Source organism: Gossypium hirsutum, chromosome A10 (genome assembly GCF_007990345.1).
Source record: "Gossypium hirsutum isolate 1008001.06 chromosome A10, Gossypium_hirsutum_v2.1, whole genome shotgun sequence".
NCBI classification, from domain to species: Eukaryota; Viridiplantae; Streptophyta; class Magnoliopsida; order Malvales; family Malvaceae; genus Gossypium; species Gossypium hirsutum.
In genome coordinates this window covers 93,983,071-94,008,888 of record NC_053433.1, presented here as the reverse complement: position 1 = coordinate 94,008,888, position 25,818 = coordinate 93,983,071, and the positions used below count along the sequence as shown (strand labels likewise).

At 34.1% G+C, this 25,818-nt stretch overlaps 1 protein-coding gene across 1 annotated transcript; it reads left to right on the top strand.

The window, feature by feature from the left end:
- Nucleotides 1–20,092: 20,092 nt before the first annotated feature.
- On the top strand, nt 20,093–20,792 carry LOC107919607 (monothiol glutaredoxin-S2). The gene has a single exon (XM_016849037.2). It carries the CDS (start codon nt 20,199–20,201, stop codon nt 20,505–20,507), a length of 309 nt encoding a protein of 102 aa, XP_016704526.1. The 5' UTR covers nt 20,093–20,198; the 3' UTR covers nt 20,508–20,792.
- The last annotated feature ends 5,026 nt before the right edge of the window (nt 20,793–25,818 follow it).

The following is a 25,818-nucleotide window of genomic DNA, read 5'->3' as shown; positions in this document are numbered from 1 at the left end:
GTTCGATCAACTCCACTTAATTATACCAAATCTACCCTTAGGTAGAGTCTATTCCTCCTCTGCATAAGCATATCAAATCATGAATTAATACCTGGAATATTAACTTAAGCATTAAGAACACATAATTAAGAACAAATCAAGTATTTATCATACAGTTCAGATAATAATAACAAGATCCATCATAGGTTTTATCCCCCTTAGGAATCTAAGGGGTTTAGTTCATAATAAAATAAGAGTACATCTCAAAAGTATAAAAATAACAAAACATGAAGAAAACTCTAAAACCCCTGAAGGAATTCTGAGAGAGATCTTCAGTCTTGGAGTAGCTCCGGCTTTTGGGATGGATCGTCTGGTTTCCTTCAAGTAATTCCTGGTGTGTGGTTCTGTATTCCAGAAAAGTTCTGGAAGAGGCCTCCTCTCTGGGTCATACTTAGGGTGTTTATATAGGCTTTGGATTGGCTTTCTTCCTCCCTAAGTACCCTTTTACGTGTAAAATACAACTCTTTAAAAAAGGGACACGCCCGTGTGCTACAGCCATGTGACGTGATTGCCAGGCCGTGTTCGATCCTTTAAATTGCCACGGCCGTGTGGGCTCAATGGCCAGACTGTGTGAATCGTGTAAACCTTGTTCGATACCCCGAAGGCCACAAGCGTGTGAGATGCCCATGTGACAAGGCTTAGGCCGTGTGATCTTCTCGATTTGGTCTATTTTGTCCCTTTTTAGCTCGTTTTTGGCTCCTTTTGACTCTTGGTGCTCTCCTGAGTACAAAACATGAAATAACCGGATTAAAAGCACCAAAATCCACAAATCTAGTAGTAAACATCCATAAATATGCTAAGTATTTGGGGTAAAACTATGTATAATTTGGCGTTTATCAATTACACATTCGAATTTCGTGATAAACACTAACTGGACGAGATCCACAAAGGCGTGTGACATAGCCGTGTGGCCCAACACGGCCGTGCCCCTTTTTAAACCCCCCTAAACCCTAACTTTTTTCTCATTTCTTTTCTTTTTCCTTTCCACCCACTTCCACCAACGCGCCGCACGGCCTGACTTCCCACGCCTGTGTCTCGCTCCTGTTCTCCACCTTCAGCGCCACCAGCTCCGACCACGGTCTGGCAACTGGCCGCCACCACCACCGTCGGTCACACTCTCTTTACCAAACCCTCTGTCATTTTCATTATTTATTTTTATTTTTATATTTTTTTGTTTTTGTTATCATTGTTATTATTATTATTAGAAGTATTATGCCATGCCTTTTATTCATCTTTTTTTCTTACTTTATCCTTTTTTTTTTTTTTATGCCATTGAGTTCATGTTTATGTTGCTGGTTAGTTTAGGATCATTCCATTAAGTTTGCTGTTTTCTTAGAAGCCCCATATTTAGTTTATCATATTAGTCAATATAAGTTGAAAATTTAATTAGTCAATATAAGTTGAAAATTTAATTAGCAGCTACTTAATTCTTTTAATATAGTTAGATCCATAATTTGTCTACATCGTTCTTCACTTGTTATTTTATTGCCTAGATGTGTTCTTATTTGGATTCTGTTACTCTTGCAGGCATATAATGACAAACTCACGAGGTAAAAAGACTGTAGTTCCCGCTTCGAAAAAGCGGAAGGGTCCTGGCGCAACCTCCTCGAGCGCCTTGACCGAAGCTCGCCACCCTCTACTTCAGTTCTCATCAGGCCTACAGGATGACCTGCTTCAGCTTCTACGAGTACGATCATTGGGAGTGGGCCGATGTATTGACTGGGGCACTTTGGAGTAGGTCCAACTTGCTCACCTCGTTCGATTCCATCTCAATACCGCACCATGGGATCGATTCTTTGCAATCATTCTAACCCACATATTCAGAGCTGACATTTGAGTTCTGTACTACTTTTCACCTACAACATGTGATGAACACACATGACGAGGCTGGTACTATCGTTTTCCGACTTGGTGGACTTGTCAGGCATATGAGTGTACTCGAATTTGGAGTTGCTTTGGGCCTCTACACGGAGTAGTTCATGGCTTCAGAAAATTTCCTACAGCTTCATCGTCACATACACTATTCACCATCTTGCTATTGGACCGACCTTACGGCGAGCACGGTTCCCTACAACAAAAGTCACTCGAAGGCAACTTCTCTCCCTCTAGCACTATGCTACATTTCATGCCATCTTGGCTCATACTTTGACTAGAAGGAGAGAGAGCACCGGAGTAGTTAGCACCATAGACGCGTACTTCCTATGGAGCATGGCGACTGGCCATGTATTTGACTTTGCATATTTTATCACCCTCGCCTTTCGCCACCAGACGGATCGCCATAGGAGGGGCCCCATCTGCCTTGGCCCTTACGTGCTCACCTCGCTTGACACTTCGGCCTTTTCGACACTCCAGAGATGTCACCGACACTCACATTAGTTGGCCAGATGTCTTCGTAAGGAATTTTTAGTATGATCCACATGCGGATGATAGAGAGACGCCGTGGAGTCGACCCACCTCAGTACAGACTCGTCCAGTCGGCTGACCAGTATGAGCCAGAGGACATTACTGATGAAGTCCCTCCCTCTCATGAGGACCCACCCTCACCACCACCACCGCGTCACCAACCTTCTGCTGAAACTTTGACAGACTTATCCGAACGATCACTCGTTTTGAGCAGTAGTGTTTCAAGTGATTCAACAGCATCAATGCCACTCTCGGACAGATTTGTCACCACCTCCATATCTCTTCTCCAGCGCCATTGGCTCATGACTCTGATAATGAGGACTCTGATTATTTTTATTTTTACTTTTATTTTTATTTAAACTTTATTGTGTCTTATTTATTTTTCGAAGACTTATGGTTTTATTTTTTAAACTCTACTTATCTTTATGATTATTATCGCATTATCCCATAATTCTCTTCCACAATGGTGTTTTTTTTTACCTCAGAATCATGCCTCTTATTCGGCTCCCTCTACAATTCTTGCTCTTGCTACTTTAAAGATCTCATCCAAATTTTTAGGGCAGTTTCGCTTCTCCCCCTCTCGTCTGATATTATGCTTATATTTTTATTAACTATCTTTGTACATTGAGGATAATGTACATCTTATGTGTAGGGAGGTTATCTATGTGATTATCAGAAAATCCCTGAATTTTTAAGCTTCTTCTCAAATAATTTTCTCATATCATTATTAGAGTAAATTTTGATTGATCTATGATTTTATTGATATGTTTTGAATTAAATCATAAGTAACTGTGCATTGATTGTTTAAACTTTAAGACATTAGAGAATCAAGTACGATAAGTTGAAACTTTTGAGAATTAAAATAGCTAGGTTGTTTCCCTGAATTGAGGTATTAACTTGAAGTTTTGAATTTACAGGATTGACATCAAATACCCATAATTTCTGTGAGATTTTGAGCCTTTTAGAGCATATATCATTCGTTTCACTGATTTTATTAATTATGAGTGTGTCAACATTGATTTGTTATTCTAGAACTTACATCGATTATACATGTTGAGACCACACCATTGATTTGATATACTAAAATGATAAAGGCACTTAGGTTTTAACCCAATTTTCCCCCATAAAAAGCCTACCTACACAATTGACCCTTAGTGAACCCCCTTAAGCTTAACAAACTATTTTTTTTAATTTACCCTAAAATTTAACCCTTTTATCATACTTTTTGATTCATTGAGAATTTTTCCCTTGTCGAGATTTGAATTGGTTAATTGCCTAACTATGTTCTTTCTTTTCGAATCATATAATTCTCTCTTAAATAAATATTTATTTTTATTCTTATTAAAAAAATGCATACATATTGGTAGTAATTCCTTGTTTTTGAGCGTAAGTTTTTAATTCCATATTCTGAGAAGAAGCTCATGTTTATTGATGTTATTTATTTTTCCAGTTAGGTAATTTATCAAGTTAATCTCGATTCTAATCATTTCCTTTTCAGCCTTTATCCACACCTTATCCCAAAACCTCGTTACAACCCTTCAAAGACCTTTTGATTTGTGTATCATCTCATTTATAGTGGTGGAGATCTGATTTTCATGCAAGCCAATGGTAATAACTTTTCATGTTTGACTAATGATTGCTTAATCATTTAACCTTAACACATTCAGTGATTTGAGTGAACCTTTAGTAAGGATGTCAATCAATGTCAATTTGGAATTAAAGATAATTACTTAGATAAATGGGGATGCCTATAATTTTATGATTGAAATGCTCAACTTTGACTATTTGAAACTTTAATGTTCTTTTTGATAAATTTTCAATGTGTGACTGCTTGTGGATTATTTTGAAACATTATTGATGAGAATTATAAATTGAGAAGAATTTACTTTGATTATGAGTTGAGGATTTTGCTTGAGGACAAATAAATGCTTAAGTGTGGGGATATTTGATAAACCATAATTTATACATCTTTTTACCCCATGCTTGGCATATTCACGAATGATTTTTCCTTTACTTTCATATTTTATACTCAAGAGAGCCTAGGATAGCAAAAGGAGCGAGAAACGGACCAAAAACAGACAAATTAGGCTTAAAACAGTGTTTCACATGGCCCAGACACTTCCACACAGGTAAACCACACGCCCGTGTGTCATGGTCGTGTCGACTAAGAACCAACTCAGTATTGCACACGGCCTGAGCACCTTCACATGGGCGTGGCACACGGCCGTATCCCTGCCGAGCCCAAGCCTAGTTCTATTCGAAAAAGGGCACTTTTGAGGGTTTGGAAGCATTCTAAAGCCTATATAAACACCCTAGAAGAGGATTAGGGGGGACACACAGAGTTGGAGGTAGAAAATACTCGAGAATAGCCATCGGAATCACCTCGGAGCCAGGATCTACATCAAGACTGAAGATTTCCATCCAATTTCCTAGAAGTTCTTTGGGTTTCTTTATGTTTTGTTGTTTTCCAAAATTTGAGATGTTTTCTATTAATATTATGAACCAAACTCCCTAAATACCTAAAGGAGATGAAACCTAAGACGAATCTTATTACTCTTTTATTTATATGATAAATACTTGTTCTTATTCTTAATTGTGAGTTTTAATTCTTGCTTTAATATTCTAGGTTATTAATTCAGGTTTTTGATGTGCTTATTCAGTGGAGGAAAAGTCCCTGTTTAAGAGTAGATCATTCATAATTAAGCGAAGTTGCTTGCAATCCTAAAGATAGGACAACATAAATCTACAGGATTAGAGTCAAATCTAATAAGGCAATTCATAGATCGAGTTAATGCGACAATAGGGGTTTTAATTAGAAAGAGATTTCAATTAATCAACCTATAGTCAGTTGTTTTTAGTCTCAAAAGGGATAATAACATAAATCAGGGATTTCTACGGAATAAGTCAAGTGAATAAATCGTCTAAGCCTAAGGTAATAAGTGAAGTCTAGGTGGATTCTTTCTTGGGTATTGTCTTCTCCATTGGTTTTTTCTAAAGTATTTTCCAACTTTCATCTCTGTCGTAATCTTAGTTAAATTACAAAATTAGTTTAGTTTAAAAACATCCTTTAATTCGTAGGCTAGATAATAAAAAGATAGCAATTACTAGTAGTTTTAGTCCTCGTGGATATGATATTTTCGGTCTCACCATAACTATACTACTGTTCAATAAGTGCACTTTCCTTAAGTTGAATTTTTAGTTAGTTTCACGACGATCAAGGTGTCATGGGTCAGCGAAGGAACAAAGTTTTTCATCCCATCTACTACGCAAGTCGAACTCTAACAGGAGCTCAACTGAATTATACGATAATAGAGAAAGAGTTACTTGTTGTTGTGTTTGATTTTGACAAGTTTTGATCTTATCTTGTAGGTACCAAGGTAACTATCTATACGGACCACTCGTCAATTAAGTACTTACTTGCCAAGAAAGACACTAAGCCGAGGTTGATCCGATAGGTGCTTCTACTTCAAGAGTTCGATCTAAAAATTCAAGATCGAAAGGGAGTAGAAAATCAAGTAGCAGACTACTTGTCTAGATTGGAGCTACAAGAAGGGAACTCTCCTCTTATACCAATTCGAGAGACGTTTCTAGATGAACACATACTGAAGGTAAATCATGTCCATAATACCCCTTGGTTTGCTGATATTGCTAACTTTTTAGCTTGTGGTTTGATGCCGATTGATAAGACGTATTATCAAAAGAAAAAGTTTCTTCACGATGTGAAATACTATTTCTGGGAAGAGCTATATTTGTTTAAAAAGTGCGCAGATCAAATGATTAGGAGATGTGTGGTAGAAAATGAAATACAAAAGATTCTATACCATTATCACTCAGCTCCAAGTGGGGGACACTTTGGAAGTACTTGTACTGCGACCAAAGTATTGTAAGCAGGATTCTTTTGGCCAACACTATTCAAGGACACATATGCTTATGTAAAGAGTTGTGATCGATGTCAAAGGGTTGGAAATGTCACCAACAGAAATGAGATGCCTCGAACAAATATCATTGAGATATAATAATTCGACGCTTGGGGTATTGATTTTCTCCGTCCTTTCCCTCCGTCTTTTGGTCACAAGTACATCTTGGTAGTTGTAGACTACGTGTCTAAGTAGATTGAGGCTGAAGCCTATCCAACAAACGATGATAAGGTTGTGATGAAGTTTTTGCAGAAACATGTGTTCACAAGGTTTGGAACCCCAAAAGCCATCATCAGTGATGAAGGGTCCCATTTTGTGAACAAGTGGTTGAAATGGTTATTAGATAAACATGGAATGAAACACAAGGTCGCTTCAGCTTACCATCTGCAGACGAATGGGCAAGCTAAACTGGCAAACAAGGAGATCAAAGGCATACTTGAGAAGGTAGTTTGCCCGAACCGACGAGATTGGTCCAAAAGACTGGATGATGCTTTATGGGCTTACAGACCAACATACAAGACACCTTTAGGGATGTCCCCCTACAGGTTGGTCTTTGGGAAAGCCTGTCATCTGCCATTGGAGTTAGAGCACAAAGCTTACTGCCCTTCAACAACTCAACGTGGACCTTAAGCTTGCTAAAGAAAAATGGATGTTCAAACTCAATGAGCTAGAGGAATTCCGAATGTTCTCATACGAAAATGTCAAATTACTCAAGGAAAGACTTAAGAAATGGCATGACAAGCACATTCGAGTTCGAGAATTTGAAGTAGGTCAGCAAGTCTTGTTATTTAATTCCAGATTAAGGTTCTTTCCAGGTAAACTAAAATCACGTTGGTCTGATCCATTTATGATTCATCGCGTCTATCCATACAGAGTTGTTGAACTCCAAGGTAAGGGAGGTAATTTTCAAGTTAATGCTCAGTGTCTAAAATATTACTAGGGAGATAAAATTGAACGGAATCAAATTTCATTCATCTTGTCGGATGTTTAAATTTTCTTATTTTTCTTTTTTAATAAATGATTTAGGGTATATTTTCAGGATTAATATGTTTAAATAAATTCCGTCTAGGAGATTGGAACTTAAGCGGGACCGCTTGTGACCCTTCTAATCTTTCCTGGGAATTGATTTTAACATGATTTTTCGAGAAATTATTCCCTAAATAGAAAATTAAATTTTTTATTTTTCAAATAAAAAGGTCAATTTTGATCCAAGTTTTAAATTGCAACTCAATTTCAAATTTTCCTTAAATCTAGGGACTTAATTAAATTGTTTTTAAAATTTGGTCGCACTTTTCGTAAATAATAAAAATTAGGTGTCTCTTTTTGTATATTTTTTTAGAAGGCATCTAGATTAAATGTTTTTAAATAAAAAAAATTACAAATAATAATAAGATGATAATCTTTATTATATCTATTATAATTGATATATTAATTTTTATCAACTTAGCATGAAATTAGGATTATTTTAATTTTAATATTGTTTTAATAAATTAATAGCATTAATAATTTAATAGGCATGTATTTGGTTATTAATTGTTGTTAACTTTGAGTAGAATTAGAATTAGAATTTCTTTTTTAATTGTTAAATTATACTAAGAATTCTACTCTAATTCTTACTACTCTCAGTATAAATTCCGCCCTTACTTCCCTCAATTCATTTATCACTCAAAACCCTAAAGCACCAAATCCCTTAAGTGCCGCAAGCTCCTAGCCACAACATCACCCAACAGTCGGACAGCATACGCCCAGTAGACCTCATGCAAGCCAGCCCATCGGGCGCTGCCTTGCGCGTCGGGCCCTGCTCAGCGCTTGCTGCTCTAGCCCCAGCTGCCTAGGCCGTGTCCCGCACCTGCGCCTAGCGCCTGCACCAAGCCTGCTCGACGAGGCTCCACGTGCTGCTCGCACACCCAGCCCAGCTCCTGCGCCCTTCCACCCGCACACCTAGTAGCGTTCCAACTCCCGAGCGGCACACACCTTCACCCATACTTAGCTAAATCCTCCAACCTACCTTAAATCGACCTCTTTTGCTTTCTAACTATTTTTTTAAGAGTTCTTAAAAAAAAGTGGTAAGACTGAATTTTCTCTTAAATTTTAATTTTATTCTAATATTTAATTTTTCAATTTATTGAATCATTAATAATTTTTATTAATTAAATTTTTCAGAAAATAATTTTTCCCATCTTTTGTTCACGTTAATCATGTCTCGCAAGAGAACTCGTGCCTGCGCCCAAATTGATGAAACACAAAACAAGATCCATTGTGAAGAAGCCAAAGAAAGATTCGATAGTATCTTCAAAAATCAACAGATGCATCCAGAGAAAGGCTTTACATTGAAAGAGAGCAACTACAAATACTTTATGGCACATATTTGTCAAGTTACTGAAGCCCTCAATTGGGAATTGTTTTGTGAGAAGAGACCTAGTGTGGATGAGAAGTTAGTGCGCGAATTCTGTGCGAATTTAACCTCAAGCTAGTTAACAGAAGTTCCAGTTCGCGGAATCAAGAGCCTGAAAATTTGCAAGAAATTCTCGAGGAACTTACAGCTCCAAGTTCTAAGTGGACTGTGTTAAAGCAAGGAATCCACACTTGTCGAAGGGAATATTTGACACCACTCTTTCAAAGATATGGTTCTATTTCATCCGTTTTAGCCTTATGCCTAGTTCGCATGGGACTACAATTTCATTAAAGCAAATGGTCTTATTATACTCAATTGTAACTAGAAATACCATTGATGTAGGAAAAATCATCCTGAGAGAAATGCAAAATTGTGGTGTTAGACGCTCTGGCCCAGCTTACTTCCCCTTTACGATAACAATTCTGTGCTTAAAAGCTAAAATTCTTGCAAACATAAAGAAGACAGTGTATAGCCAGGGCACAATCATAGATTAGGACCTCTACCGAATAGCTGGAGATTTTGTTCTACAGCAGCGAATTGAAAAAAGTGAAGATCCCGAAAAAGAGGAAGAAGGTCCCATAGAGATCGAGCAAGTGCAATCAACTGAAGTCCTTGATAAGGTGGAACCAATAGAACCAGAAGTTGAACCTGATGACAAAACTTCAATGTTTAGAGCTCAACTGCCTAGCCTAGATCTTAGAGATGAGTTGTCAAAGTTGATAGACATAATGCAGCATATGCAATGGCAGCAACAATCTTACTAGAGATACTCAAAAATAAGGGATGACTCAATGAGAAGTGCTCTTAAGAAAATTTACAATGACCCATTTATTTTTGTGCCTGAGTTTCCAGATTTCATATTTGAAACATGGAGTCCATTATCGAAGAAGGAGCAAAGCGATTCATGCAAAGGCTATAATGATGGAGCAACAGATGAGTCGAATTCGGAAGGATCTGCAAATAAAAAAAAGGGAGGATCTGGACTTTATTTTATTTGTGTTTTTAGGTTATTTTAGGATTAAGTTAATTAGGAATTTTTATTCTTGCCTAATAAAATAAGAGAGGAAAATCATAAATAAAATTTGAACAAATTACAAAGTATAAAGTGTGGCAATAGATATATACATGTCTAGCATTGGGTTTAGAGAGAGCTTGGTACTTAAGCAGTCACATTGACTCACCTCCTCTTTTCTCAAAATCCTACCTGGTGTATAGTATCTATTCACTTTAAACAATGAGGAAATTGTTCATTTTAAGTAGGGGGACCAAAAATTTAAATTATTTCCACTCAGAATAAATTTTCTTTTAATTATAATTAGGATATATTTTGTTCAATAATTTGAAATTTTTTAAGTATGCTAAACTTCAGTATAAATAAAGTTCTATTATTTCAATAAATTATTATGTTAGTTTAATAATGATATGAATGTATTTTTAATAAAGCATGCAAATCGTACCTTAAATTTTTAGTTCCTTACGAAAGTTAGGCATGTATGAAAGTTTAAGTCTTTATAATTGACTTAGTAGTTTCTTAAGGCGAAATCCTAAGAAGCATGGAACATTAAAAATGATTTAGGCAACTTTTGTTTGGACCGCTTGAGCCTTTCAAGCCAACCATGATGAAATTTTTTATCCTTTGAAAATCGAACTTTCAGACTATATGGCCTAATTTTGTTTGAACCCTTGCAAATTTAGCCATAACTTTTCTCTTAACTATCTTAAAATTGTCCCAAACACTAGACTCAATACTATTCAAAGTATTCTTTAAACAATAAGTTTGAGGGAGTTGAAAAGATGTGTCGAATGCTCTAAAATTGTAGTACATTCAGTAAAATGCTCGATTTAAAAAAAGAGAAAAAAAAAAAGAAAAAGAGCATGAGTTCTTAAAATAAGATGTACAAAAGAACATGTGAAAGCAAAGAAAGTTGATGTATTGAAGGTAATTATTTTGAAGGTCTGATGCAAGATGAGTCTAGGGTTTTTAGCCTAAAAATTATCTATCTTCTACCTACCCTAAGCCCAGCCACGTTACAACCTTGTTTAAGACCTATTGATTCGAAGTTCCAATGCTACCTACATTAGTGGAGAGAAATTGCTATATACAACATATGAAGACATAAGTTAAACTTAATGGTTGCAGCTTAGTCTTGAATAAGGGAATAAAATTACATTGGTAAGGTTTAACATGACTTTATTAGGAAGCATCTAGTCTAATTTTTGCTATCATAATAGTTGTTGAGATTAATTTGAACGATATGTATACTTAAGTAGCATAATTATCAAATTTCTTGTCTTTGAGCATAAGTATATTACATTCATAATTTTGAAGAAAAATGTTGTTCTGAAATAATTTTTCAAAGGTGTTTCCAAGAAATTCTTTTCAAAATTCATGCATTACTTGGGACGGGCAATGAATTAAGTTTGGGGGTGTGGAAACACAAAAAGTTATACACTTTTTCATACCCTTTTTAACTTAAATTCATGCGAGTTTTATTAAATTCTTGTCGAAAATAATTAATTATTATAAAATAATTAAATTGTACTTAAATTATGAACATGTTTAATTTTAATTAATTTTATAATTAATTTTGATTAATTTTGGTTATTTTTGACAGAATTGCACAAAGGGTGAAAAAGGGCTTGGTAGACACTGCTAGAAGCACAAAACCTAGAAGCAATTTGAAGTACCAAGGAAAATTAATTTCCAGCCTAAGATGGTCCAAAATTATATGTATTTATTCATAATATAATTAATTTTAATTTATATCCAATTTAATTTGGGTTAATAAATTATTATTAATTAATTATGAAAAAGTGGTCCGATTGAATCGAACCGAGTAAACTGAACGGGCCAAGAAAAGGACAGCCCAAAACCGTCAAAGTGCTGACCCAATCCAGCTCATTAGCTGATTATTTAAAATGCAAAGAGGCCCTTGAAGGCTAGTTCAAATTGCAAATCAACCCCTCCACAAGTGGTGGCTTTGTAGATTTGCCCCAAGCCATATTTAGCAAATTTGAAGCCATCAACTTTGCCACATAGGTGGCCAGCCAAGGGGTGAATCTTTGGCTGCTATTTTTAGCAAATTTTAGCTGTCACAGTCAGCTATGAAAACCCCCCTTGGCTGATAATTCAAAGTATCCCTCATTCATTCACATCTCTTCTCTCCTCTCTCACTTTCTCCTCTCATTTTCCCATTCAAAGTCCCTAGCTCTCTTGCCGATTTCTCCTCTTGGAAAAGGGGCATTTATCATCCATTTTGGAGCAACATTGAACTGTTCATAGCAGCCCTGATCGGCGAGGACAACAGAGAACGAAGACGGAGCAAACTAGTCAACCCACGGGGAAACACCGGATTTGGTTCTTGTTCCCTATCTCTTTAATTTTTGTTGTTGTTAAGATGAACATATCTATGAATATTTATGTTGTTGGAATGGTTAATTTAATCAGCTTAGCTTGAATTTAATTTGTGTTGGTTTGATTGCATTTCATTTGCTTAAATTATTAAAATTGTGTTTATGCTATTATAGGCCTCAGCAAGATGCTTGATTAAGTAAAATCATGACTAATTTATTCTTGCATTACAATTGCTATGTAACTAATGAATTAATTATTTAAACAGATTGAAGTTGTAATTAATGGACTCAGTACTTAATCAGTGCATGTTTATTTGTCTAAGGTAGCTGAAGGTTAAATTAGCAATGTATTTGGCGATACACTTGCCCTGCACAACTTACAAGATTATTGTTATTAAATTGTTTAAAGGTAAGCATACCTTGTTACCTTACACAGTCTTTCATGTTCTTATTAGATTTAATTAATCGTTTGAATTGACATAGGAATATGCAAGAGATTAGTTCAATTTAATGAGTATGTTTGTGCAATAACATGCTTACTTATTAAAATCTGTTTAATTGTTTGAATTGACATAGGGATATGTTAAGAGATGAATGGATTTGTATAGGTGAGTATGTTCATAAGTTAACAAATTACCGAGTTGCCGTGAATTTATTCGTAACAACATAAACATGAGTTTAATAATTCTAAGTTAAAGAAATGTAATTAATCCAACACAATTATGTCATCTTGATTAAATCACATTTTGAAATCGTGCATTAGAACTTTTATTTTTATTTATGTTAAAACCTATTTTTTCTTAATCACCCTTTTCAAAACAATTTTTTTTTGTTCACCAAAGTGTTTTAAATTGCATTCATAAATAATTATTTTCACAGTCCCTGTGGGTACGATAACTTGACATTTACTTGTCACTTTATTATTTGTTGCGATTGTGTACACTTGCACATTTTTGTCGTTCTAGGGAGCTTCTAGATAGACCAACTCGCAAGAAAGTGATTGGAGTTAAATGGGTGTTCAGAACCAAGATGAACCCTAATGGATCGGTTAACAGATATAAAGTCAGGTTGGTTATAAAAGGGTTTAGCCAACAATATGGAGTGGATTTCACTAAAACCTTTGCCTTTGTTGTGAGGTAAGACACCATAAGGTTGCTACTAACTTTTGTAACTCAAAAGGGTTAGAGGATACATCAAATGGATGTAAAGTCAGCCTTTCTAAATGGATTTATGAAGAAAGGAATTTATGTTGAGCAACCTCAAGGGTTCGCATTACCTAGGTGTGAAGCCAAGTTGTATAAATTGACAAAGCACTATATGGATTAAAGCAAGCACCAAGGATATGGTATGAAAAAATCGACAATCATCTGACAAAGATGGGTTTTGAAAGAAACATCAGCAAACCCACATTATATGTAAAGAAACCGGGAATGAAATACTTCTCATTACTTTATTATATGTTGATGATTTACTTGTGGTTGGTAGCAACAACGAACTAGTGATTCAATTTAAGGAATAAATGCAAGTGAAGTTTGAAATGTCAGATTTAGGTGAAATGACATACTTCCTCAGTCTGGAGGTGAATCAAGCTCTTGGTACAATTTTCATAAACCAAAAATGATTCACGATGAAAATTCTACAAAGATATAGCATGGAGAAATGTAAATCAACGAGAACCTCCATCGCAAAAGGAAGCTCATCAACAATGAAGATGTTGAAAGGGTTGATAAAACAAGCTATATAAGCTTGGTTGGAGGCCTGCTTTATTTGAATGCATCCAGACCTGACATAATGTTCGCTGTAAGTCTGTTGTTAAGGTACATGCATTGCTGCAACGCGAACCACTACACAGTAGCAAAAAAGGTTCTACGATACATAAAAGGATCTTTAAGCCATAGAGTAAAGTTTATGAAAATTGGAAACGTCAAACTACTTAGGTATTTAGAAATTGATTAGGTTAGGTCTACTGAAGATATGAAGAGTACCTCAGGTTATTTCTTCACTCTAGGATCAAGTGTGTTTTGTTGTCATAGAAGCAAGAAACTGTCGCAAAGTCAACTGTTGAAGCTAAATATGTTGCAACCATAACTGCTGTAAACCAAGCTATCTGATTTTAATTTAAAACAAGAAGAAGCAATAGAGATTAAGTGTGATAATCAATTTGTTGTTGCAATTACAAAAAATCTAGTGCTCTATGGAGGAACAAAACACTTCCAAATCAAGTACCATTTTGTGAAAGAAATGGAACAAGCCAAGAAAGTAACTTTGGTTCACTGCTGTTTGAAAGATCAATTGGCTGACATTCTAACAAAACCTCTTGGGAAGATGAAGTTTGAAAAGATGCGTTGTGATATTGGGGTCCGCAACATAGAGGCCAAGGAAGAGTGTTGCGAAGTGACCATCCATGCATTGGCAAACCCAAATCGCAAGACTGTGAGCTCACCAAATGCGCGAGCTCTACAAAGCTTCGAGCTCACCCAAAATTGCTAGCTCATCAAATGTGCAAGCTCACTAAGACTGCGAGCTTATCAAAGTTGCAAAGTCTCCAAAAGTGCGAGCTATGTTATGTGAGCTTACATATGCGAGCCTTTACTCTACAACTTGCCAACTTACACCGAAACAGTGACAATTTTTTATAATTTTTTTGGTTGCTGATTAGACTGAAATCAACTAATTAAAAAGCAAGTTGAATTAATCAAGTTCCAAGATTAATCAAGCTATAATTATTTTATTATTTTTATTAATTTATTTAAGGATACTTGTCCATGTAAACTTTGTAATAGTTGTTTAAGTAATGAAATAGTTTATTAATCTCTCCATTTTTTTATTTTTTATTTTGCTTCTGTTTTATTTCTTTCTTCATCAAATATCCAACAATTCCTGACTGCTCAACTTACCAAAAATGTTTGAACTATATAGTTTAAACTTGAACCAACTTATGCTACTCTATAGGCCATCACAACCAAAAATTGGCTCCCTAACGAACAAAGCATGGTGGTGAATAAGAGGATGGTTGCGTCATTATTCAAGGTAGTTTTATTTAACCCTTTTAATCTTGGTCAGATGATTTTTAATGATATTGATAAGTATGTAGAAACCAAAAACACCATGTATGCATTTCCCTTCCATCACTCATTTTCCAAATTCTCTTTAAACAAAATAAAGATAGAGTGGAGAAGGTTGAGGTGTATAAGCTACTTTATGAGAATTGAAATATTCCCAGAAATGGAAAAATGGTAACTCATACTAAATTAGATGCATCAGTTGTTGATACTGATGAAAATGATGAACCTCCCTTAGTTGCAACTAGATCAACATTTGGTGGCGTGTTGAATGTTGGTCATGCTAGACTTATTGAGCACTTAGATGAAGAATAAGCATGTCTCGATAAAAACATCCAACATCATGAGATACAGCCGAAGCTTCTTAATCGTTAGAGGACTCATACTCTTTGCTACAAGGTTTTTTTGCTTGCTGGAGGAATCTAATGCCTTTATATCTTAGCAAAAGAAGTGAAAGAATGAGAAATAATGAGATAGTGGGAGAAGTATATTACAAGCTATTGGTTGGTTTTTGCTACCTGGTGAAGCTCTTTATTATTATTTTTTTCCTACTTATTTGTTTAGTTCAGATGATAGTTTGCTTTAATACGTGATACTTTTATTTTATGGCATGTTCTTAATGAAATATCCTTATTTTTGCTATAATATTTTTAATATTATGTATGTTCATTGTTTATGCCTCTACTATCTTGCATTAACGATTGAGGTCATAATTTTTTATTAATAGTTGTATGGATGGATTAAAGAGGAATGTTGAGTAGATATTCACTTGTACCTTATATATATATGTCTTGCTCAGTTTTTTTCGAAAATGCCAAAAGGGGAGATTGTTAGTGCCAATTACATTGGCCATATGCAACTCTAGTTGCAACTTAATGTGCATCTAGCAAACCAATGCTACTAGCCATATTTGGTTGGCATCTCATATCTAGAAGATCTCTATCACTATATTCTATATTTTAGACTATATTGAAGGCTATTTTGGAGGAGATAGTGATTGACATTAGGTGTACTGTAGAAATTTATTAAAAGTCTATTTAAGTGAAGGTTTGTCATTGCTCTATGTACAAAAATAAGAGAGCACTTATTTTGTTCAAGTGAGGAACTTAGTTTTGTGCATTTTTTTTTGTAAGTAAATAGAAATAGTTCTTGTTGATCAATTTACAATTAAGCTTGCATGAGGAAAGACATAATAAGGAAAGACATAATAAGGAGAGTGATTTAGATTGAATATAGGAGTGAGGCTACAATTAGTTGAGTAAGTTGGACTTAAATTACATCTTGTACTTGTAAGTTTATAGTAGATTACTATTTGGGTAAGCCCCCACAAATGTAGGAAGTTTTCAAACTGCACAACCAAATTTTGGTATCCATATTTTAATTTAGGTTTAATATAACATTTGGTATCCGAACTTGACATTTTTTTCTAATTTAGTATCGAAGCTTTTTTCAATCCAATTTAGTACTTGAACTTGATACTTTTTCTTAAATTGACACATAAACTTGACACTTTTTCTTAATTTGGCACCTAATCTTTTTTATTCAATTTAGTACCTAAAATTTATACTTTTTTCCTAATTTGACACCTTAACTTTTTTATTCAATTTAGTACCTAAAAGACAAAATCAACAAATTCTCAATTTAAATCCAAATAATTAAATATTAAACTTGATTAAAGAAAAATCATGTGAAAGTTTTGCATAATCCTAAAGAATATATATGCATATATTGTTGGGTAAATGAAAGGTGCCAAACAAATTTGGGAGAATAATTTTTCTTTTTTGCTTTTGGGTTTTGGATGGAGAGGTATTCTTTATGGTTTTCTGTATCTACTAAAGTTATAGACAAAGCTAAATATGTATGATTTCACTCTTTTTCATCGTAAGAGGAAAAAAGAACACAAAATAAAAGAGAGAAAGAGCAGCAAGTTGTACAATGCCTATATTGATATATCCACGTATAGTAAGTGTTATAATCATATTTAAAATATTATATATATTCATATAAATTTTGATGTATTAATAATTTATGTAATATAAATCTTGGTTTATTTATAAATTGATATTATTTTTATATTTTAATTATTTTTTGTATTATTTTATATCTTTTAATGGTGTTTAAAGTTGTAAGATGCTTTGTACCTCGATATTCCAAAAACCCAATAATATAATATGCCACGATCCGTCCTCGCATGCATTGCATTCTCTTTATATAATTATGTTCTTTTTGTGTGTGTGTGTGTGTGTGCACCTATAAAAGTTGACATTCTTTACCCAAATCGTGGTCCTTATTCGATCTGTCTCTCGTCTTATCATCCACGCACATAAACTACCATCATTAATATATATACATTAATCTCAACTATCCACAAAATATGATAATACATGCTTACAAATAAAAATGTAATGTTTCAAATTTCTCAAACATATATCATATCATATACGTAATATGTTATGTCTAAAAATGTTATATTGTGTTTAACATTAAATAGTTTAATATATATAATATGAGTAAAAGTATTATAGAAGCTTCAGCATTAGGAGTCAGATTACATTTTGTTCCTTCTACTAAAAAGTGGCAAACTAATCCTTGTAGACTAGATTAAAGAGAAAATTGGTCTTTTCTATTAAAAATTTCATCCATTTGCAATGTAAAAAATTGGTGTGGTTGACGAAATAACTAGATATTGACATACCATGTGTACATCATACTGACGTACAATAACCAATTTGTAATAGTATAAATGGATGATTTTTTTAACAGAATGATCAAAGTGCGCTTTGATCTAATGTACTGAATTAATTTTCTCATTTTTTTAAAGTAAAAAAGATAAAATACAATCTAATTTTTAATACCATGATACTTTTACCATGAGGTATTCTTTTACTAATTAAAGATTGTTTATATTGTGCATATGACTAAACTATGACGAATAATTGTGAAGTTTGGTCTGTTTTACCTATAAATCTCATTAAATGAAATAAACCGCCCTTAAAAAATATGGCTCTTGGCCTTCCAATTGGGTCGCTATTATGTATGTGTGTGTGTGGTATATATGTTTTTTAGGTTATGTTTACGTGGCAGGAAGAACATTACCTTGACATGAAAATTACTTATCGTAAAAAAGTATATACGTATATGTACGAAATACGTATACTTTTACATTATAAATAAAAAACAAGATTCCAATGGAAAATAAAGTGAAGAAACTTTCTTATTCTTTTGGACGACGATGATGGGATTTTTTTTAGAATATATGTCTATAAATGTTGATGAATATTTAGGAAGGAATAGTGGGAGCTGATTAATTATCTTTATCAACCATACTGATCTGATCGACCATAGATTCTGTTCCATATTTATTTTATATGGAAAAATAAAAATATATTTAGAATGGATAAAATTTAGGACCTCATGACCTTAATTAGGGCATTTATCTATGTTTCCTTCGCTATCTACGTACGACCACTTTTATTGGAAAAACAAATAATAAATAATAACTGTGTGATACTGGAAGTGACGAGTGAGATCCAAAAATCTCTCCACACAAAAGAAATTTCTGGATAATTGTTTTATATGTTATGTAATTAAGAGCTGAACTCGAATATTAGTAAAGTTGAATTCGAGTTTAATTCAAAAAGTTGAATCGATTATCTATTTTTAGGTTTGTTCAACTTGAGATGTAATGAAGTCTTCAAGTTCAATTAGGTTTTTTTTTTTTACTCAAACTCAATTAAGCTCATATGTATTCAAGTTTGAGCTTTACTCGGTAACTAATCTTAGGATTAATAATATATTAATGGCAATAACTTAATTTAATATTATAAAAATTTAAAATAATATTAAAAATGAAATATTCAAAAGGCTTGCGAGTAATAGAATCTAGTATTATTAAGCCCAAATTTGACTTGATCAATAGTTCAATTTACCTGAGTTTAAGATTTGCTCAATAATTACTAAATTAAATTTAAATTTTTTACAAATCCAACTCAAGCAACTTATGAATAATATATCATTTAAACCTCCAGTCCTTTTTTAGAGTTTGCAAAAATATTGTTTGATTCGATATTTAAAAGAATATATTCATTTTACTTTTATTAAAAAAATCGACCAGTGAAGAAAATATTATATATGTGTGTGAGAGAGAGGGAGAGAGAAAATCTAAAATCTAACACTAAATAAACTTCAAGTTCAAATTTGGAGATTGTGGTAGCAACAAGAAAGAGACAAACAAGAAAAGAAATAAAAGGTCCCAATTGGAGAAATCAAACTGCTTTTTTCCAACTCATTATATGCCTCCTTGATAGGAACAGCTCCACATAAATTTTATGTGAATAATAATGAATTTTTAAGATTTATGACAAATCCAAAATGTTAATGTATATATAAAGGGCAGTGTTTTTATAAAAAAGATTACTGTTTTGAAGATAATGTGATAGAGTATTTGAATTAAATCAACAAAGAAATGATGTGGTGAAAATTATTAATATTAAGAATAATGCTTCACCGTACAAAAGATTTGTATTCTGTATACAAAAAAAAAATATTTCACGTATTCCGTATATAAAGAAAAAGATTTCTTTTTTATGTGAAAAAGGCTTGTGTCAATAATCATGATTATACATATGGACAATTTTTCAATATCTTGTTCATTCGCAATAAAATATTTTCTTTGTGCGGTGATAAAAAAAACATGCTTTTTTAGGGTGATTCGTGATGGTGCACTTCCTTTTTCAATTCCAATGCTGAAATCCTTTTATCGCTTTCACTTATGATCTAATCCAACATTTCTCTCATGTTTTCCTTTTCATTTTCCATAAAAAAAATAATAATAACTTTATTTTCTTGCCGACCAAACGCCACGTTCCTCACAAAACCCTATAAATACCAGCGCCTGTTGAGCATTCAAAGCACCTCACAATCTCAACCGACATCCAGCTCTTATTAGCCTTTTAACTTTCAAAACCCTAGCTATCATTTCTTCTACTCTCCTTACCTATCATTTGGCATTGTTTCCCACATTATCGAATGGAGAGGGTGACAAAGTTGGCATCCGAGAAGCCGGTGGTGATATTCAGCAAGAGTTCGTGTTGCATGTCCCACACCATCAAAACCCTTTTCTACGATTTCGGGGTTAACCCTGCTATACACGAGCTCGATGAAATCTCCGGAGGACGTGAAATTGAACAAGCTCTCTTGAGGCTCGGTTGTAATCCTTCCGTTCCGGCTGTCTTCATTGGTGGTGAACTAGTTGGTGGAGCTAATGAGATCATGAGTCTTCATCTTAGTCGATCCCTAATTCCAATGCTTAGACGAGTTGGAGGCCTTTGGGTTTAATCCCAAAATTAATTCACTAACTTGCATGCTAAGACACTAATAAAGTTGTGATTATAATATACTCATACATATACACATATATGTAGTCACATATAACGTCTAAAACATATATATGTAGTCACATAAATTAGATGCATGAGAGTATAGATTTCAGGTCTAATTTACAGTAGGATGTATTGAGCTCTACTGTATTAGATCTTCTTAGTGAGTATGTACGTTATCTTATTGGTAATGTACTAATTATGTCTTTTTGGAGTAATATATAAAAGTTACGAGTTACTTTAATATTTATTTTGTTATTATTCTAAATTTTTACAAACGATACGATAAAAAACTATCTTCAATTTATTTGAGTCTACTCATTTTCTAAATAAATTTAAGAAGATAATCTTTTGTTGACACTATTGCATTTGCATGAGAAGAATGTATATATGATGCAATGTACAAACTCTGAAGTACGTAAATGGATGTATGAAATCCGATTAAAATGGACTTTGAGTTGTTGATGGCTAAGGTAAACTAGAGTAATAGTTATTTAATTATCCACAAGTTTTTGTTTGTCTTTTTCTTTTTACTTCCAAAGGTATTTTTTCAAATATTTTTCATTCATTCAACTATTAATTGACTAACGGTAGCACTTTTCTAATCAATATAATAATAAATTTAATTCTTTAACTTTTATACTTTTATCAATTTAGTTTGTTTCCATATAAAATTAATAAAAAATAAAAATTCCTTTTAAAATTGGCTTAAATAAACAATTGACCACCAAATTATAACACTTTTCTCATATAAGTATCTAAATTTTTTTTTATCAAAAGTGACACCTAAACTTTGATTCCGTCACTACTTTTGGTACAGACCATTTGTTCTGTTTGAAAAAATTCTCAAAACCACAAAGCAATTTTAATTAAATAAAAATTAATTTAATTTGATAGTTTTCCTTCCCTCATCTCCCCACGTTTCTTCTTCTCCTTCCCTCACCCACCTTCACAGCTGCTCCTCGCTACTGTTCTTGCAGCAAGCTCCCGTCCCCCATCCCTTCTCGCACCAGTTCGATCTTCCAGGCCTATTCACGCAAATAACCACCACTCCTCCATGCTTCAATTACTGTTGCACTGACCGGTCCACTGCACCTCCAGTGTATCACAACAGCACCCAAGCACCGCTGCTGCCAACTTCGCTCCAACGACCAGCTGTTGTTGCACTGCATAGCTCCATCCCACCACGTCCCTTGCACCACCAGCCTTTAGACCACGCCACTTTTCAATACATTTTTTATTCGCATAATCATGATGTTATGTTCAAATGATTGGATTGTGCCTGAATAAACATGGTTTTAATTATCTTACATTAACTATAAACCACAAATCTGGTCACATTGCAGAGATTATGCATGGACTAATCGCCCACCTACTATTCTACCCACTCTAAAGAATATCATTCAAAATGGAGTGAGCGCCTGTGTTAGAATTGTGTAGCCCAAATTCTAAGAGATTGCTTGCAAGTCAAGTTAAACAAAAATATATTTTCTTTCTAGAAGATTTAGTATTTATTAATATAATATATTTAGCATTTATTAGTATAGTTTATTTGACTTACTAATTTAGCCTATAAATAGGCTCCTTTACAATCTTAGAATTAAGAGACACCCATTAGATTAGAACTCATAACACATTCAGAGAATTTTGTGTTTACGTTTGAGGGTTCTTTGTTTTTCGGGTTTTCGGGGTTTAGTTTTTATCTCCATCTTTTGTACTCTTTATTCTTTTACCATTATAGTAAAATTAACTTTGCCCGTGGTTTTTTATCCTCTTTTGAGGGGTTTTTCCACGTTAAATTTGTGTGTTCATCTTCTCAATTTCTTCTACTATTTTTACTTGTTCGTTGCTTATTCGGGACGATCCTAACAAGTGGTATCAGAGCTAGTTTAACTTTCATAGATCAGCCCGGTCAGAGATGGCAGCAACAAGGTTTGAAATTGAGAAGTTCGATGGTGAGACAAATTTCAATCTGTGGCAAGTTCGGATGATGGCAATTCTAGTTCAAAATGGCTTGAAAAAGGTTGTTACAGGGAAAAAGCCTGAGAATCTAAATCAAACAGAATGGGAAGAGCTTAATGAAAAGGCCTTGTCTGCAATCCAGTTGTGCCTCGCGAATACAGTATTGCAGGAGGTATTGATGGAGAAGACCTCATTCGCCTTGTGGAAAAGGTTAGAAACTCTTTATGTGACTAAGTCTCTGGCTAACCGTTTAGTGTTGAAACAACGTCTATTTACGTTTCGCATGAACGAAGGTGAGCTTCTTAAAGATCACATCAGTCAATTCATTACTCTTTTAAATGATTTAAAGAACGTTGAGGTTCATATTGACGATGAAGATCAAGCTATGCTATTATTGTGCTCTTTACCCTCTTCATACAAGTCTTTCAGGGAGACCCTGATTTATGGCAGAGACAAACTCTCGTTCGAAGATGTGAAGGGTCATTTGTTGAGTAGAGACAAACTCGACAATGAGTTTGATTTGAATAGCAAAGCAGATAGACAAGCTTCCGTTTTGGTAGCATCAAAGAAACGAGACAAAAGGTGTCGCTATTGCAAAAAGTTAGGTCACGTCAAAGCAGATTGTTATAAACTGCGAAATAAAAGAGCTGCTGAGAGTAACGAGGAAGATGTAGCTGGTGCTAATTTGGTCGATGAAGGCGGTGATGATTTCTTGTTAGTGTCAACGAGCGATAACTCCAAGCTTACGTCTGAGTGGATCCTAGATTCAGGATGTTCTTTCCACATGTGTCCCAATAGAGAATGGTTCTCCACATACAGTTCAGTTGAAGGTGGAGTTGTGCACGTGGGAAACGATTCATCTAGTAAAATAATCGGTATTGGTACTGTTAAAATTAGGATACACGATGGGACGATTAGGACACTCTCAGATGTCAGGTATGTACCTGATTTACGAAAGAATCTCATCTCCTTGAGTATTTTAGACTTGAAAGGATGCAGAATCAACATCGAGTCGAGCGACATTAAAGTATCTCGTAGAGCTCTCGTTTTGTTAAAAGGTAAAAGAACCGACAGTCTTTATATTCTGGAAGGTTCTACAGTGACCGGTGAAACCGGACGTCCCTCGTCCGTTACGGAGTCAAAGTCAACTCATTTGAAGCGGAGACAACTTGGTCATAGGAGGGAAAAAGGTATGACCGTTTCGTTGAAGAGAGGTTCTCTTTTGGATGCAGGTTTTGAAAAGTTAGGGCACTATATTCGTGAAAATCAGACCCGGGTTAGTTTTGATTTGGCAGTGCACAAGTCGAAGGCTAGAAGTCTTCCAGCTTCTAAACATAGATTTGACTCAGTTAATTCCCTGCATAGTTCAAGATAGGCCCGTGGCGGGTTTTGGCAAAGATGGCATTGAAAGAATTTGTGTCAAGGTGGAGATTGTTAGAATTGTGTGACCCAAATTCTAAGAGATTGCTTGCAAGTCAAGTTAAACAAAAATATATTTTCTTTCTAGAAGATTTAGTATTTATTAGTATAATATATTTAACATTTATTAGTATAGTTTATTTGACTTACTAATTTAGCCTATAAATAGGCTCCTTTACAATCTTAGAATTAAGAGACACCCATTAGATTAGAACTCATAACACATTCAGAGAATTTTGTGTTTACGTTTGGGGGTTCTTTGTTTTTTGGGTTTTCGGGGTTTAGTTTTTATCTCCATCTTTTGTACTCTTCATTCTTTTGCCATTATAGTAAAATTATCTTTGCCCGTGGTTTTTTATCCTCTTTTGAGGGGTTTTTCCACGTTAAATTTGTGTGTTCATCTTCTCAATTTCTTCTACTATTTTTAATTGTTCGTTGCTTATTCGGGACGATCCTAACAGCCTGGATGTAAGCAAGTTTTTTAAAAGTTGATTATATGTAAGATGCAAAAACAGTCTATAATAATTATGAAATAGAGGACTAAATTTGTTGTTATACTTAGAAATGTATCAACCTTAGTAGGTGGACTGAAAAAATTCAAAACATTTGATGACCAAATAATTACTTTTCAAAATTAAATGACCAAAACGAAAACTTATGCATAGTTAAGTGACCATTGGTGTAATACTATGGTTTACCCAGAAATATGGATTTTGAATGGCCAAGAACTACCGAAAAGCAATAACAAAAAATAAGGCATAATGACTTAGTTGTCGCTTTGATTTAACAAAAAAAATTTTTAGCTTTTCATTTAATTTTTCACTTTTTTTAGTTCTTAAACTTGCATAATTTGTTAAATCTCCTCAAAGTGGATGGAAAATGTAACACTTCAAAACTCAACCTAGAAGTTATGATTAGATATTGAGGAATTACATCAACTCATTCAAAGCTTCGATTCAAATCAAACCCAATGCATGTTTCAAAAATATAAAATTTTGGCAGAATACGCATCATGATTAGAAAAATCTAAGTTCAAAAACACTTATTTAAAACTCAAAATACACATTCAAAATCGCGCATTTTGAAACTACTAATGATAGAAAATAATTTAAAGTATTAAAACAATCATTCATTACAAACCATATATTTTATTTTCAGAAAATACTTAAATGATTACTTAACCTTGTAGCGGAACATTTTCAAAAAAAAAATTAGTTTTGAAAACCGAAATCTAATTTGTTAGCTCGTGTGATTAGTAGTTTAATGCTCAAAACTATTAAATGTCAATGAATAAAACAAAAACCAAGCCCATGCCCAAAAATGGATTACAGTCCAAAAATAATTAAATCATAAACCTACAGATATTTTATTTGTTAACCAATCCAAGCTCCCACACGTTGTCCGATCCTAACCTACAGGTTAACCTGAAATGTATTAACACATATGGTTTACAAAATAGTCATGCTTATCAGATTACATATCATAGCATATCATATTACATGGTCAGATCGAATAGCTTATCAGGACAGATAATAGAATATGAATAACACATATGGTTTACAAAATAGTCATGCTTAACTCATGTATCTATTTATAGCATATCATGTCACATTATTATATTTATCGAAATTTATTTAATTTACTTCCTACACTTACCCATGTTTGTTTTACTAACATTTATGCTTTTTTGGACCTACATAATGCCCCTTGAACCCAAATACGGAATCCTTTAGTCGGTCCCTAATTGGGCCTCAAAATTGGCCCAAAAGGCCCACACGACCAAAAAAGCTAGCCCGTGTAACCCACACGGCCCCAAAAGCTAGCTCGTGTGGTCTACCCACACAGTCTGCATGATTTCACACGACTGTGTGTGCCACATGGCCTACATG